The sequence below is a fragment of the Colossoma macropomum genome, unplaced genomic scaffold (genome assembly GCF_904425465.1).
Source record: "Colossoma macropomum unplaced genomic scaffold, Colossoma_macropomum, whole genome shotgun sequence".
Classification (NCBI taxonomy): Eukaryota; Metazoa; Chordata; class Actinopteri; order Characiformes; family Serrasalmidae; genus Colossoma; species Colossoma macropomum.
Window position 1 is genome coordinate 774,479 of NW_023494797.1, and position 14,608 is coordinate 789,086.

The 14,608-nt window shown below is 38.6% G+C and overlaps 1 protein-coding gene across 9 annotated transcripts in view; it reads left to right on the forward strand.

Moving 5' to 3' along the window:
• Positions 1 to 1,247: 1,247 nt before the first annotated feature.
• The window catches only part of ambra1a (autophagy/beclin-1 regulator 1a), a 155,349-nt gene continuing 141,988 nt past the window's right edge, over positions 1,248 to 14,608 (forward strand). For 2 of the 9 annotated variants that reach the window (XM_036583962.1, XM_036583965.1), the window contains exons 1-5: positions 1,248 to 1,580; positions 3,044 to 3,265; positions 7,294 to 7,352; positions 12,660 to 12,843; positions 14,076 to 14,248. In XM_036583962.1, the coding sequence (XP_036439855.1) occupies positions 3,134 to 3,265; positions 7,294 to 7,352; positions 12,660 to 12,843; positions 14,076 to 14,248 (548 nt within the window). In that variant the 5' untranslated portion in view covers positions 1,248 to 1,580; positions 3,044 to 3,133. Of the gene's footprint in view, positions 1,581 to 3,043; positions 3,266 to 7,293; positions 7,353 to 7,427; positions 7,523 to 9,061; positions 10,489 to 12,659; positions 12,844 to 14,075; positions 14,249 to 14,608 lie in introns of those variants that run through there. The other 7 variants (XM_036583963.1, XM_036583964.1, XM_036583967.1 and 4 more) reach the window with 7 other exon arrangements.

Here is a 14,608-nt window from a genome sequence, read left to right on the forward strand (position 1 = left end):
AAACCTACTCTAGTTGCCAGTTAAATTTCATATCGATTACAAAATTCTTTTATTGACATATAAATCTCTAAATGGCCTCGCCCCTCAGTACCTGAGTGAACTTCTCTCATACTATCAACCATCACACCTACTTGGATCACAAGGTGCTGGCTTATTATTAGTACCTAGAATTAATTAAGTTACATCAGGGGGAAGAGCTTTCTCATTCAAAGCCCCCAACTTTGGAATAATCTTCCAGTCAGTGTTCAGGACTCAGCCTCAGTCTTTTAATCTAGGCCAAAAACTTACTTGTTTAGTCAAGCCTTTGGCAATTAGTTTTCCATGTTAGTTAAAAGGTGCAGATCTGAGGGTTCATGGACACAGAGTATTATGGTAAACGTGGAATGTTGGTGGTATTACATTTAGGCTGTAATAACTAGACCTGCCGGAGTCTCTGCTGAACTCTGTCTGCTGCACCAGATAGTAACACTGTAAACTGTGATCAGTCACTCTTTACAGAACTGACTCTCTGTGTGTTTCCTTTTCTTTGCCAACAGCTGCCCATCCTGTGCGTCTGATGCTGTTGCTTCTTCTGCCTTGATCGGGTACCCACTGCTCGCCAGCCTTCTGGACCGGTTTGACCACCATTGAGCTTCATGCTGTACAATGCTGTGCAAACCTCACCCTCATGAACTGACCCTCCTGATGATGCTGCTGCTGCATAAACTAAAACTAATCTAATTAACCATTGCTCTGCATATTTTCCCCGTTTTGTATGATAATATTTTATTTTACTGCTGTTTGCTATCTGGTGTCGACCAGAGGAGGATGAGTTTCCCCTTTTGAGTCTTGGTTCCTCTCAAGGTTTCTTCCTCTTGCTCTTGCAGGAAACTAGTGGTCTGTATTGGCAACTATAAAGCATTTTAATACTAATGAGAATCATTATGAACCAGTTAACACCTTTGTTATGTAAGTTATAAAGTACTTTGTAACTGAAGATTCAGATACAAAATGTTTTAGATCAATCTTTCTTTAGTTTTTGTACTTACAAAATGTGACCCTGGCTATTGAATGTCGAGCAGTAGCGCCAGAGACAGTTTAAAATGGCTCACTAAAAATGAATTCTAATTGAAATCTAGATGGTTTACTAGAAGTTCTCAGGTAGGTCCTCCGACCGCGCTCCATACCAATCTATCTCATCGATGCGCTCGGCGAACGATTAGCAAAGATCTGTGCTCTTCTTGTTTTGTCTACTGGGTAGACGTGATTTCGGGAAAAAAAAAGATGTTGAAGCTAATAAGCGAACATGTTCGCCAAAAACTACAGAAACCAGTCTGTGTTCAAATGGGTGAATGTAAGAAGCATTGGCTATTCGTAGAAATGAATATATAATTTCATTATGCAGCACACTTGTCAATAAATGAGATGGGTGCCTCTGTGTAACAAGCAAAACAACATATCGGTAGAGTCAGCTAGTTAGCTAGCTAGCTAGCTAGCTCACTCACTTAGCTAGGCTAGCGATTCAGGCCTTTGCGGAGTGGATGTCAATAAACAAGTTGAGGTCTGCCGTCAACACAACAGTCTCATCCCTAAAACCGTGGGTACGAAAGCTTTGTATATGTACTTGCAACTTTTGGGTGATGAAGAAAAGTCTGCCCAGCTAGCTAAAAAGAGCTTTTTTAACATTATTGTGTTTAGCAAGCGAGCTCTTTAAGTATCTGCTATTAACTACTTGCTAACATTAAAACTGAGATGATGTTTACACACATTAACCTATGTAGTTTGCTAAGGTACGTTAACATTAAAAACCCAGCTTGATCCGCATTGTAGTATTGTAGATGTGTGCATTATACCTGCGTAATAACTCACGCAGTAGTACTTAGTTTTCTCTTTGCACTAAATAAGAATAAGAGTATTGGAAGGGAATTGCAAGTTAAATATTATAAGTTGTCCGATATACTACTTTTTTTTATTTCTTCGCTGGACAAAACAGTTGGTAACTGAGCTAAATAGCTGATAAAGGGGTAAGTTAGAACTATCAAACTAACACCAGTATTGAGAATTTAAGCGGTTACCAATGCAGTGTAATTACCACCACTTCAAAATGTATATCTGTTTATAATTGCATCACTCTCCAACCTAGCTAGCTAGCGTTAACAATTGGTGCATAATAAGGTTCGGTAAGAGCGCTAAAACAGGACCACGTTTCCTCGCGTTGTCTGGTCTGGTTATTATATAAGGCAATTGAGCTTGCTTTAGGTAGCTAAAATGTTTGATTTTTCACCGACAAAGGCATGTGAAATAACCTAGCCAAATACAGAGTGCATATTTTGACAGCTGTGTTTTAGCATATTTACCCATAACCATTGGTTTAATCCACGCTAATCTTTGTGGGTCAAATTAGACAGTCAGTATCTGAGATAACATGCAGAATTAAAGGCTTGGGTGCTTCTCCTCTTCTCCTCAGGGCCAGGGAATTTACACGTCCTCTGTAGTGTTGTGCCGTGTGCATGCTGTGCAAAGTCAGGAAATTCAGTATCATCACTGTTCCATATAGTTAGAGAGGAAGCATTATATGTCTGTCTGAAATTCTGTTGTTAAGATTAAGATTTTGACTGTCTGGTTTGTGTGAGACATCAACTCCAGCACTTATTTATGCTGTATATATGATGTGTGAAACTTGTAAATCAGCAATGATCAGTTGTAAATGTTTGTTTCTGTCACATACTGTTGTAAATCTTGGCTGTATTGCAGTATTAAAGTCTTCTCTCTCTTCTATTATTGGCTCTAAGTTTTGTTCTCCCTTACTTATTTTGGCATTCAGAAAATGCACTTTTAAAGATGCTTGTTTGGTGATCTGGCCCTTCTCTAAGAAGCATCGCAGAATTGTAATAAAAACATATCTTAGCTCCAAAATGCACAGTAATGCAGAAAAACACACATTAATCCAAAAAAGTATAAATCTATCATGGAGCTTCAGGTTTACTTTAGTTGAAGTGCTCCTACTTTGAGTCAAGCTCACATTTTCACTTCCTGTCTATTTTCCTCTTTCTTTTTCTCTCAGGCTTTCTCTCAAAGACCCTAATGGCATGGCGATTGCAGTAGTAGTTCTGTAAACTGTCGTAAGGAAGAAGAGGAGAAAGAAATTGGAAAAATGAAGTCGCAGCAGAAGAACTTGGTGCGGATACTCTCGGGTCGAGAGCGAGGTGTGCCAGGTCTTGGTTCATACAGACTGCTGCAGCAGCTTGTAGAAGAAAAGACACGCCGCATGAAATGGCAAAACCAAGTAACCCACATACATATACAGTACATGTGCATACACGTTCAGGTGGTACTCTCAGTGGCATGTATGATCAGGCATCTGTTATTTCTCATCTGTCAGAGACATTAAGTGTTCTATGACTGTTACAAATGCTAGATTAAATGTTATTCATCCATCCATCCATCCATCATCTAAACCGCTTAACCTTCTGGGTTGCGGTGGGGTGCTGGAGCCTATCCCAGCTGTCATTGGGCGGAAGGCAGGATAAATGTTATTCAGTTTAAAAAAATAAATTACAAAAGATGTTTATTGGTAAATCAACAGTGTTAGTGCATATAACTCTCTTACTGATCTCTCTTACAGTAAGAGACAGCCTGATGGATACAACCATTTCTGTGCAATTTTTTTTTGCCACATTGTTGCAAAACTTGGGGGAAGGAGCCCCCCCCCCCGGGTAATATGCCCCTCTTTCCACAATATTTTCTCTTTTGATCCCCAAATGATGGGGGAAAATCAAATGTCAACACATTCACTGAATTGCTGTATTCTAATTTTTTCTATAATTTAATCTTGATGACCACATTTGTGGACATTGTTCTCCCAGAAACTTTTTGGGGTTAGTTGATCTAATTTTTGTCTTGAAAAATAGTGATATGTGTTTTTTCTGTTAAGTTGTACAAGAAAAGGTGTTTATGGGGATGGAGATTTTTTAAAATTAAAATATAATATTAATCAAATATTGAACTAATGACAAAATTGACATTTCATGTGTTTCTATTTTACTGGTACTATTTTATTTATGTTTTGTCATTGCTTATTAAAATACAGTGGATCTTTAAGCGGACAAAACTCATAGAGGCCTCATTTTATTTTAAAATGTGATATTTTTATTGTTACACTGTCATTAATAGCCGTTTTTGTAATGCAAAAAAGTAATTTGACATATAAATGACATATTCTGTTAATCGTAGATGACAAACTGATGTAAGATTCACAAGGGGGCTTCTTACCCCAAATAGGCGGGCTCGCCCTGTAAAGATTTTTTTTGGTGCTATAAAAGCAAAGTTACTGCTATTTCAATTTATTTCCTCTAACTGTGTGCATGTTTGTACATCATCATCCTGTATGTGCTAAACTCATGTACAGAAATGGTTTAGCTTCACAGCACTTGGACATTGTTCTTAAGGCGGGCACTTCCCCCATTGTCCCTTATTTCTTAATAAAGTGTTTTTAAAGGCTTTTTCCAATAAAGTATTCTGGAATGTTTGAGGCAATTTCTATTCTTCAATTTTAGTCCCTGATTACTTGATGAATATTTAAAATGTTTAGATTACTTGATTAACAATACAATTGACAGTGACAGTCCAAGTGTGTTCCTGTCATTGAATTAGGGATCATGTATCTGGGGCAATTGTACATTGCCCACATTCTTAAGTCAAATGGGAAGTGCCCCAATTGGGACCCTTTGTTACACAATATCCAGACATCTCAACTGTTTTATTTCCCAGAAAAGAGAGACTCAGGGCTGCATTATTTGCTGGCCATGTGTTGTTTTTGCTAAGGGTGATGTATCTAATCACTCTAAAAATTAATACAACTAACTTAGAGACTGTTTCAAAATACTTATTGTCTAATTTAGTTTTTCTTAGCATTAATTTGCCAAGTCAGGTTTGTCTCCTTATAACTTTTGTTCTGGTAGGTCATGGTTTCTCCTTTGTTGTAGGTAGAGAATAACCAAATCTCCTTTAATTGCTTTGTTCTGATCTCTGTAAGCCAAAATAAGTAATGCTTGTTATTTCCAAAAAAGTTAAGACAGTTGGCAATTAAAACTGAAAGCTGTGATCTATATATGTACTTTGACCTGTATTTGAACAAAACCAGTACAAAGACAAGATTTTTAGTGTTTTAACTTATCAACTTAATTGTTTTTTGTTAAATATACACTCATATGTTCCAAAAAGCATGGAACAGAGGCAATTTAAAACTAGAAAGGCATTTCAAAAAAGGTTCAAAAAGGCTGGAAAAGTAAGTGGTACTAAAGAAAAACAGCAGGATGAGCAATTTGCAATTAACTCACATGACTGGGTATAAAAAGAGCATTTTAGAGAGGCAGGGTCTCTCAGAAGCAAAGATGGTCAGAGGTTCACCAATCTGTGAAAAACTGCATCTAAAAATAAAATGGTGGAACAATTTTAGAAAAATATTCCTCAATGTAAAATTGTGAAGACTTTGGATATCCCACCATCTACAGTACATAATATCATCAAAAAAATCAGAGAATCTGGAGAAATCCCTGTACACAAAGGACAAGGCCTACAGTCAGTATTGGATGCTTGCGATCTTCGGGCCCTCAGATGGCACTGCATTAAAAACAGGCATGATTCTGTACTGGAAATCACTTCATGGGCTCAGGAACACTTCCAGAAATCATTGTCTATGAACACAGTTCACCGTACAATCCACAAATGCAAGTAAAAGCTGTATCATGCAAAGAAGAAGCCATATGTCAACACGATCCAGCTCATTTCCAGATCACAAGCTCCTTTAAAATGGACTGAGGCAAAATGGAAAATTGTTCTGTGATCAGATGAATCAAAATGGAGAAGGACCATCCAGCTTGTTATCAGCGCATAGTTCAAAAGCCTGCATCTCTGATGGTATGGGGTTGCATTGGTGCCTATGACGTGGCCAGCTTACACATCTGGAAGGGCACTGTCAATGCTGAACAGTATATAGACGATTTAGAACAACATATGCTTCCAACCAGACAATGTCTCTTTAGGGAAGACCTATTTCAGCAAGACCACATACTCCATCCATCACAGCAGCATAGCTTCATAGAAGCAAGAGTCTAGGTGCTGAACTGGCCTGCTTGCAATTCAGAACCTCCACCAATAGAAAACATTTGTCGCATCATGAAACGAAAAATCTGGCAAAGAAGACCCTGGACTGTTGAGCAGCTAGATTCCTACATCAGACAAGAATGGGACAACATTCATCTCCCAAAACTCCAGCAATTGGTCTCCTCACTTCCCAGACGTTTACAGACTGTTGTTAAAAGAAGAGGGGATGCTATACAATGGTAGACATGGCCCTGTCCCAACTTTTCGAGATGCATTGCTGCCATCAAGTTCTAAATGAGGTAATATTTTTAATGAAATGGTAAAATGTGAGATTATCATCATCTATGAGATTTGCATATCATTGTGTTCTGTTTTTATTACATTTATTTACATTTTACACAGCGTCCCAACGTTTTTAGAATTGGGGTTGTAAAAAAAAATAATAATAAAAAAGAAAAAAAGAAAAAACAGGGTCTGTCATGTTATGGGGGGTAATATTGGGAAACCTACACATCTGTGAAAGCACAATTAACACTGAACACATTTTGGAGCAATATATGCTGCCTTTTAGACACAATCTTTTTCAGGGACATCCATGCTTATTTCAACATGGCAACACCAAGCCACATTCTGCACGTGTTACAGTACCATGGCTGCGTAATCAGAGAGTATGGGTGCTAGACTGTAGTCTATGACTGTCTTCCATTGAAAACGTGTGTCTTACTAAGCTCAAAATACGACAGCAAAGCCCTGCACAGTTGCACTGCTGAGGACTTGTATAACATACTAATGGCAAAAAATTCCACTTTCAAAACTGGATCAGTTGGTGTCTTCGGTCACAAAATGACTACTAAATGTTGTTAAAAGAAAACGTGATGTAACACAGTGGTAAAGATGCTCCTGTCCCAAATGTTTTGGAATGTGTTGCAGGCATCATATTTAGAATGAGTGTATATTTACAAAAAACAACAAAGTTCATAAGGTAAACCATCAAATACTGTGTTTTTGTACCATTTTCCATTTAACACAGGCCAAACACAATTTATTAATCACTGCTTTCTGTTTTTTTAACATTCACCGTACTGTCCCAACCTTTCTGGAATTAGGATTGTAAGAATGAAGTTCCAAAATTATTTGGGAAGCACATACCCCAGCTTTTAGGTGTTGTCATGTGAGTAAGTCTGACGTATGTTTCCTGTTCTCTAACAGAAAGTGGAGCTGCCAGACAGCCCTCGCTCAACCTTCTTGTTGGCCTTCAGTCCCGACAGGTCAGAGTTCTGTCTAATGTACAATGCTTGATAGAGAGACAGAAGAGAGCAACTGAGAGACAGACAGACTACCCTAAGGAAACAGGAGTCTAACAGAAAGAGACAGGCAGACAGCAGGAATTTCCCTTGGAGAAAACAGACAGACTGCAGGAATCAACACAGAGAGACAGGTAGACGACAGGAATCTGTCATAATAGCAGGAGCTGCTTGCACCAGTTACTTGTGCTTTTTGTATCTAGGCCCTGAGTTGATTTTTCTCCCCATCAAATTTACCCTGTGCACTATGTGCATTAACATTTCTGGAAAATATGTTTCAAGGAAAGTTATTACAGATTGTAGTCCATTTGTTTCACTGCAAGATTTGTTAGCCTTTCTTCATCCCATTTTTCAATGGTCAGGACCCCCACAGAACTATCACTGAGCATGGCTATGTTGCCTGCTACTATAGTGGATCAGACACAGCAGTCCTGCTGGAGATTTTTAACACTGTGTATTTATTGTCCACTCTATTAGACGCACCTACCTCGTTAGTCCAGCATATAGATGTGAAATTAGGCATTGCAACTCATCTGTTGCTGCACAGTTTGTGTTAGTCATTCTGTTGTCTTTCATCAGTGGTCAGTCCTGACCACAGAATGATGTGGGCTGGATATTTTTGGTTTGCGGACTGTCTTCAGCCCAGCAGATACACTGATTTGTTTAAAATTTCTAGCAGCACTGCTCTATGTGCAACACACACACACACACACACACACACAAACACACACATACTAAAGCTGGGTGTATGCTACATGACTTTTAAAATCCTAATCAATGTTGAAAATGGAGAGCATCACACATTTAACCTCAATCATCACCTTTTTTAATCTTTCCTAGTTCTCTCATTGGCTGTTGCTTAAATCAGTTGTTTAATAACTTGTCTGACCATCTCACACCACAGGACTGTTGAACATTTTGAGTCATGAAAATAAAATATATTTGAATATATTGGGAAACCTTCAATCACTCCAGAGCTTGATTCAAAGGCTAAAAATTGAATGGTTCCCCTCTCACACTACCAACAGATCTGTGTAATCACCTGCTCCAGACCAAGCTCCTGACCTGAAATTGCTTCAGGTTGTGAAAATTGGTTGGAATGGGCAAACAAGTGTCAAAATCAGGGTAAATATCATGTAGTGTAGGCCCAGCTTAACATACCACTACCATATCAGTAGGCCTGGGCAATATCTAAAACTAAATAGTACAATATTTTGCAGTTAAAAGTTGATTAGCGGTTATATTGACCACCAAAAAACATTTGTCCTCACCCAACACATGCAGTCCACTGCAGTTTTGACCTAGTTTATATTCTAATTTTTAGTTTATACATATTTTTAATATGAACTGGTTTTAATGGAAATCTTTAATAAAAATCACATGTATAATAATATAATATGGAGTAACCCAGTATTTTATGAAAACTGCTTCACCTGTCATTTTTTTAGTGGATGTTACTGTAAACATGCCTTTGTGAGTTTCAACTGGTGCAGATTTGTGACGGCTTTCCCTGCTTCAGACTACTAAGCCATGCCCACGTTTGCTTTACATATTAAAAGATGAGGCATTTTCCGTCCTTGTAGAGGAGTCACTCTGGAGTTTAGCTATAGATGCCTTTGGAAAACCATGTATTATTATACTACTCACAGTTTTCATAAGTCGTATACTGCAAATTTGCTGTAATTATGGAAAATACTGCAAATTTTCCTCAGATAGTAAATCACACACAGCAGAGACAGAGGAGAATTTACCATAGGCCCTATAGCTTCTTAAATCTCTCTCGCTTTCTCTCTCTCTCTCTCCCCCTCTCTCTCTCTCTCTCTCTCTCTCTCTCTCTCTCTCTCTCTCTCTCTCTCTCTCTCTCTCTTTCTCTTTCTCTTTCTCTCGCCTTCCCTCCTGTGGATGTCCTGACTATTTATGAACAGGGTTCTGAAAGGCTCACAGTTTAAACACAGGGACAGATGGGCTACAATCAAAGTACATATGGTAGGCATACTTAACGAAGTGCACAGTGAATAATAGAAGGTTATTATTTAATCAAAGTACAATTCACTTGGCTAGCTGTGTTCACTGAGGTAAGCAACAGCATTAGTTGTACCTTCTAAGAATATGTTAGCAACAGCAACTATAAAGCTTTACATCACATATATTACAAAATACTTTTAAAAAGACTTAAAAGGACTTCTGCATTTAAAAGGCAATTTCATTAATTTATTTTTTTATTATTTTTATTTTTAAAAATATTTTGGTTATTTTTTATTTTTTATGTATTTATTTAGATAAGATACTATATTGTCATTGCACAGAGTACAACGGAATTGGGCAGGAATCCTAACGGTGCATTAACAAAAAAAAAAACATTAAACTAGGAATAGAAGAAAAGTATAAGCTAATATAAAATGCAAGATATTTAAAGGAAAAGACTATGTAATTTAAAATTATAAAGAAAATGACATTAACAAAAAAATATAGCAGCTATGATATTGCACATGAGGGTATTGCACATTTGTGGATGGTAGTGATTCTAAATAAATACATATAAAAGTGCCAATGAATGTAAACATCTTTTAATAGTCCTTGTGTATATTTTGGATGAGTGCAGGTATACGCTCAGTTTCTGCGCTTTTAGTGCCTGGATGGCAGTGTACAGTGTCAGTGTTGGGCAGTGTTCAGTTCTCTTATTGCACTAGGGTAGAAGCTGTTTTTAAGTCCGTAATGTGATGGATGTGTAGCGTGTGCCTGAGGGTAACAGATAATGACCAGGATAGGATGGGTCTTTCAGTATGTTAGCTGCCCTGCTGAGGCAGCGGGACCTGAAAACCTCCTCCAAGATGGGCAGTGGGCAGTTGATGATCTACTGGGCTGTGGTGATGACACTCTGAAGGGCTCTCCTGTCCGCCGCTGAGATGCTGGTGTACCATGTGGAGATGCAAAATGTTAGCATGCTTTCAATGGAGCAGCAGTAGTAAGACACCAGAAGCTTAACTTGCAGGTTGTTTTTCCTAATGATTCTGAGAAAGTAGAGTCACTGCTATGTCTTTTTAACTAGTGCCGTGGTGTTGGTGGTCCAGGAGAGATCTTCAGCAATGTGTGTGTCCAGGTACCTGAATTCATGTACCCTTTCTACACATTCCCCTTTGATGTATAACAGGTCTGGTTTTGTAAAGTACTTTCTGAAATGTGTGATGAGTTCTTTAGTTTTTGAGGAGTTCAGGGCAAGATTGTTCTCTGAACATCACAGAGCCAGTCCTTGGACTTCATCTCTGTACGCTGGCCTGTCTCCACCATAGATAAGTCTAATCACAGTCACGTCATCTGCGAATTTGATTATAGTGCTGGTGGGATGGGTCTGGGCACAGTCGTGGGTGTAGAGGCCATAGAGAAGGGGGCTCAACATGCAGCCCTGTGGTGCACCTGTGGTGAGTGTGATGGTAGTGGAGAGGTGGGGGCCAAGTCTAACAATCTGGATACAATTAGACAAAAAGTCCACGAAGCAAGCAAACAAACAATTCAATTTCTCTGTCAGTGAGGCATCTCCTTCGGCGGCTGTGCGGTTGCTGTGACTTGTGGTCTGTGACGTGCTGTATACCCTGCCACACCCGCCTTGGGTCGTTGTTGGTGAAGTGATCCCACGATTTTCCTCTTTGGCCTCCCTAATGCCTCTCTTCAGGTTGGTCCTGGCAGTGCTGTATAAAGCTTTGTCCTCAGACCTGAAGGCAATTTTATGGACCTTGAGGAGCATTTTGACCTCCATTGTTATCTGGGGCTTTTGGTTTGGGTACACCCGGGTGTGTTTTTGGACTGTGATATTGTCCACAGTCCACGCAGTTCTGTATGTAGCAGAGTACAGTTGGTGTGTACTCCTCTAGGTCTTGATCTTCAAAGATGTCCCAATTAGTTCTTTCAAAGCAGTCTTACAGCTGCAAGGAAGCTCCATCAGGCCATGAAAGAGAAGTCTTTGTAGCCAGTTGAGCTTTTCTGCTGAGGGGGGTGTATGCTGGGGTTAGGAATAATTAGTAGTGATCAGACTGGCCTAGTTGAGGGGGTAATGTTGTTGTAAATCCGTTCTTGAAGTTTGAATAGACTTTGTCCAGAGTATTTTTCCTCTTGTAACTCTTTTGATGTGAATTTTGGGAGAACTGCCTTTAATCTGAATGATTAAAATTTCATATTGGCTGCTTCAGGATAGATATGCTGTTGTGAGTCAATAGCACTGAGCAGGGAGCTTAATGGTATGGTAACGTTAGCATCCGGTGGAATATAGACAACCGTAACTATAACAATGGTGAACTCACGCAGAAGGTAAAAGGGTCTGCATTTAACTGTTAGGTACTCCAGGTCAGAAGAACAGTGTCTGTCTATGATTGTGGTATTAGTACACCAGTTATTATGTATGTAAATGCAAAGCCCCCCTCATTTGCTCTTACCAGAGTCTTTGTTTCTGTTTCCTGCTATTTTTTAATTAAATATTTAAAATGTTAACGAAGTCATGAGAGTGTTTACTGTAAAACACACCACTCTTGAGAAATTTACAGAATCAGTGTTGCTGATAGGAACCACATGTCCAAGGCGTTTCATGCCTCTAAATACTACCTTTCAGCAAGCCATAAAATGGTGGCACATATGTTATATATGATTCATTGAATGCTTGTAATGTTGTTTTAACTTAGTTTTAAGATCGAATTTTGACCTAAATTGTTTTAAAGCTAGTTTTGGTAGAGAGTTGGGCTGTTAGGATCATGACATATTAGCTGAGGATTAATTGTCAAATAAATAGTTGTGATTAACTATTTAATTGTTTTGCAACTATGTTTACTTAGTAGCTAACACTAGTGGCATACTCACACAGATGTCTACAGTTAAGCTACATGTTCATTGAGAGTGAAAATATATGCAAAAAAAACCTTATTCTGATAGCAAACATGCTAAAACGTTAGAATTACATAGCTAACAAATCAACAAACGTTACTTTCCTCTAAACCTTTTAGAGTTAGAAGTTAAAATGTCATTTTTTTTCACAATGAATGCACTAACTACATTTGTTTGCTTCATGTATAAAACAATTTATATTTTGTTTGTTGCAGTGTAACATGACCGTGAAATCTAATGACTGTCGAAAACAACTGCAGCCAGCTTTGATAATTGCAGTCTTCTGAAATAATTGCAAATAGTCGATTTTGTAATAACTGTGACAGGCCTAGCAGGGAGGCATTATAAAGCAGGACTTAGAGAGGCACAGGTGTCAATCCAGCGCTGTCTTACTCTTTGCAGGACCCTTATGGCCTCCACCCATGTCAACCACAACATCTACATCACAGAGGTGAAAACGGGAAAGTGTGTGCACTCTCTTGTCGGTCACCGGCGCACTCCGTGGTGCCTGACCTTCCACCCTACCATCCCTGGCCTCATTGCCTCAGGCTGCCTAGACGGGGAGGTTCGAATCTGGGACCTGCATGTATGTTTTCTTAAGTTGGATTCTACACCATCGCATTACAAAAATACATGTTCTTGTTCTGTGGGATTTTATATATTTTAGTTCTGAATATATTCCTATATGCTTCCTATAGCACTTCATAATATATTGTTTGTTATTCAAATTGGAGGAGGCTCGAAAATCACCAAGTTGTTTAATGTGTGCTTTGACCATTCTGACAAACATTTTTTGATTAGTTTTTGTGGGTGTTTTGACATATCAAACATCATCTGAAAGGAAACCAAATGCTGGCTTATTAAAATGTCAGAAAAATCAAAACAGTATACACCTGTGGTGCTAGAGTTTGGAAATTAGTTTATTATTAACATCATGTATATGAAAATTAAGTCTGTTCAGTTAGTTATAAAAAAAAGTCGTTGCAGATTCATACTAGTCAGTCTTTATATATGTTTATTTAGGGTTAGGATTTATTTATCAAACATATATTTACATTATTACTCCTTTAAAGGAGAACATAGGAGGATCTGTAGAGGTAACATCCAGCTTTGCGTTTTTTGAGACATGCCCATGTTTCTTTACAATGTGTTGAATTGCTGTACTCTTCGCTTTGTATATTACCGGCCACAACTAAAAAGGACTTTTTTACTCTGCCTTGGTGAGAGCGTAAAATCTGTTTTTATTAGTTACTTTAGAAGCAGCCTTAATAGTTACTTTAGTTTACTTTTTTAACCAACCACACCCTGGGATAAACCCACTGACCAAAGGGGTCTTTGGATCATTCACGTTTCTTCCAAAAGTACAATCCACGTCAAAGATTTGCCACATCCTGTGCATTTGATTATGAGATCTTTTTTTTTAATATGGATTGGACGACAGCTGGTAACATAGACTAGCTGTTGACATAGTGTCCCTCCTGTTTTTTTCCCAAACTTTTCCACCTTCACATCCAAAAAATCTACAAAAATTAAATCTAGTGTGTTAATGTTAAATGAAGGTATCCAACAAATGTATTTCGGTCAGAAAATGCAGGTCAGTCTGTTATATCAAAGCTTAAGAATTGTATTTTTTTTTAACAATTGCAAGGCATATTGTAATTGCAATAAAATGTCACAGTAATAAAATGCCAAAATATGATATTTCGTCCTATATTTTTGTCCGATATTTCCAGACACTATTTTGATTATCACTGTTTGGGTTTTTGATGTATTATTTTGATGCTTTTTTCTGTTATCTGTATGTTTTTGGCTGCTCAGGGAGGCAGTGAGAGCTGGTTTACAGAGAGTAACATAGCCATTGCATCGCTGGCGTTCCACCCCACGGCTCAGCTTCTCCTCATTGCCACCAACAATGAGTTGCACTTCTGGGACTGGAGCCGCAGAGAGCCATTTGCTGCCTTGAAAACTGCCAGCGAAACCGAGAGAGTCAGGTCAGTGTTTGCACCACAGTCTCTGCTGAAAGAGTCAGAGGGGGATTCCAGGGTTAGAGTTGTGGGTTGTAAATAATACATAGCAACAACTGCCGAATTTCTTTAAATAACAAAGGTGGAGACTCCTAAATGGTGCAGTTGTTTAAAAGGGTTGCATCCTACTGCTGGAGTATAGGCCGCAGCTACTCTTAAGCTGGGAAAAGTGGCTTAGTTCCTCTGGTTAATACTGTACAATAGGGAAAACTTAGACAGCCGGCAGAAATTGTGACTTACACTGAGGGAGAAAATTGGGGAATTACAGTTGTCTTTACCTTTCTAAGTGCATCTGACCATAGTGGATATTTGTTTGCGATTACTGTT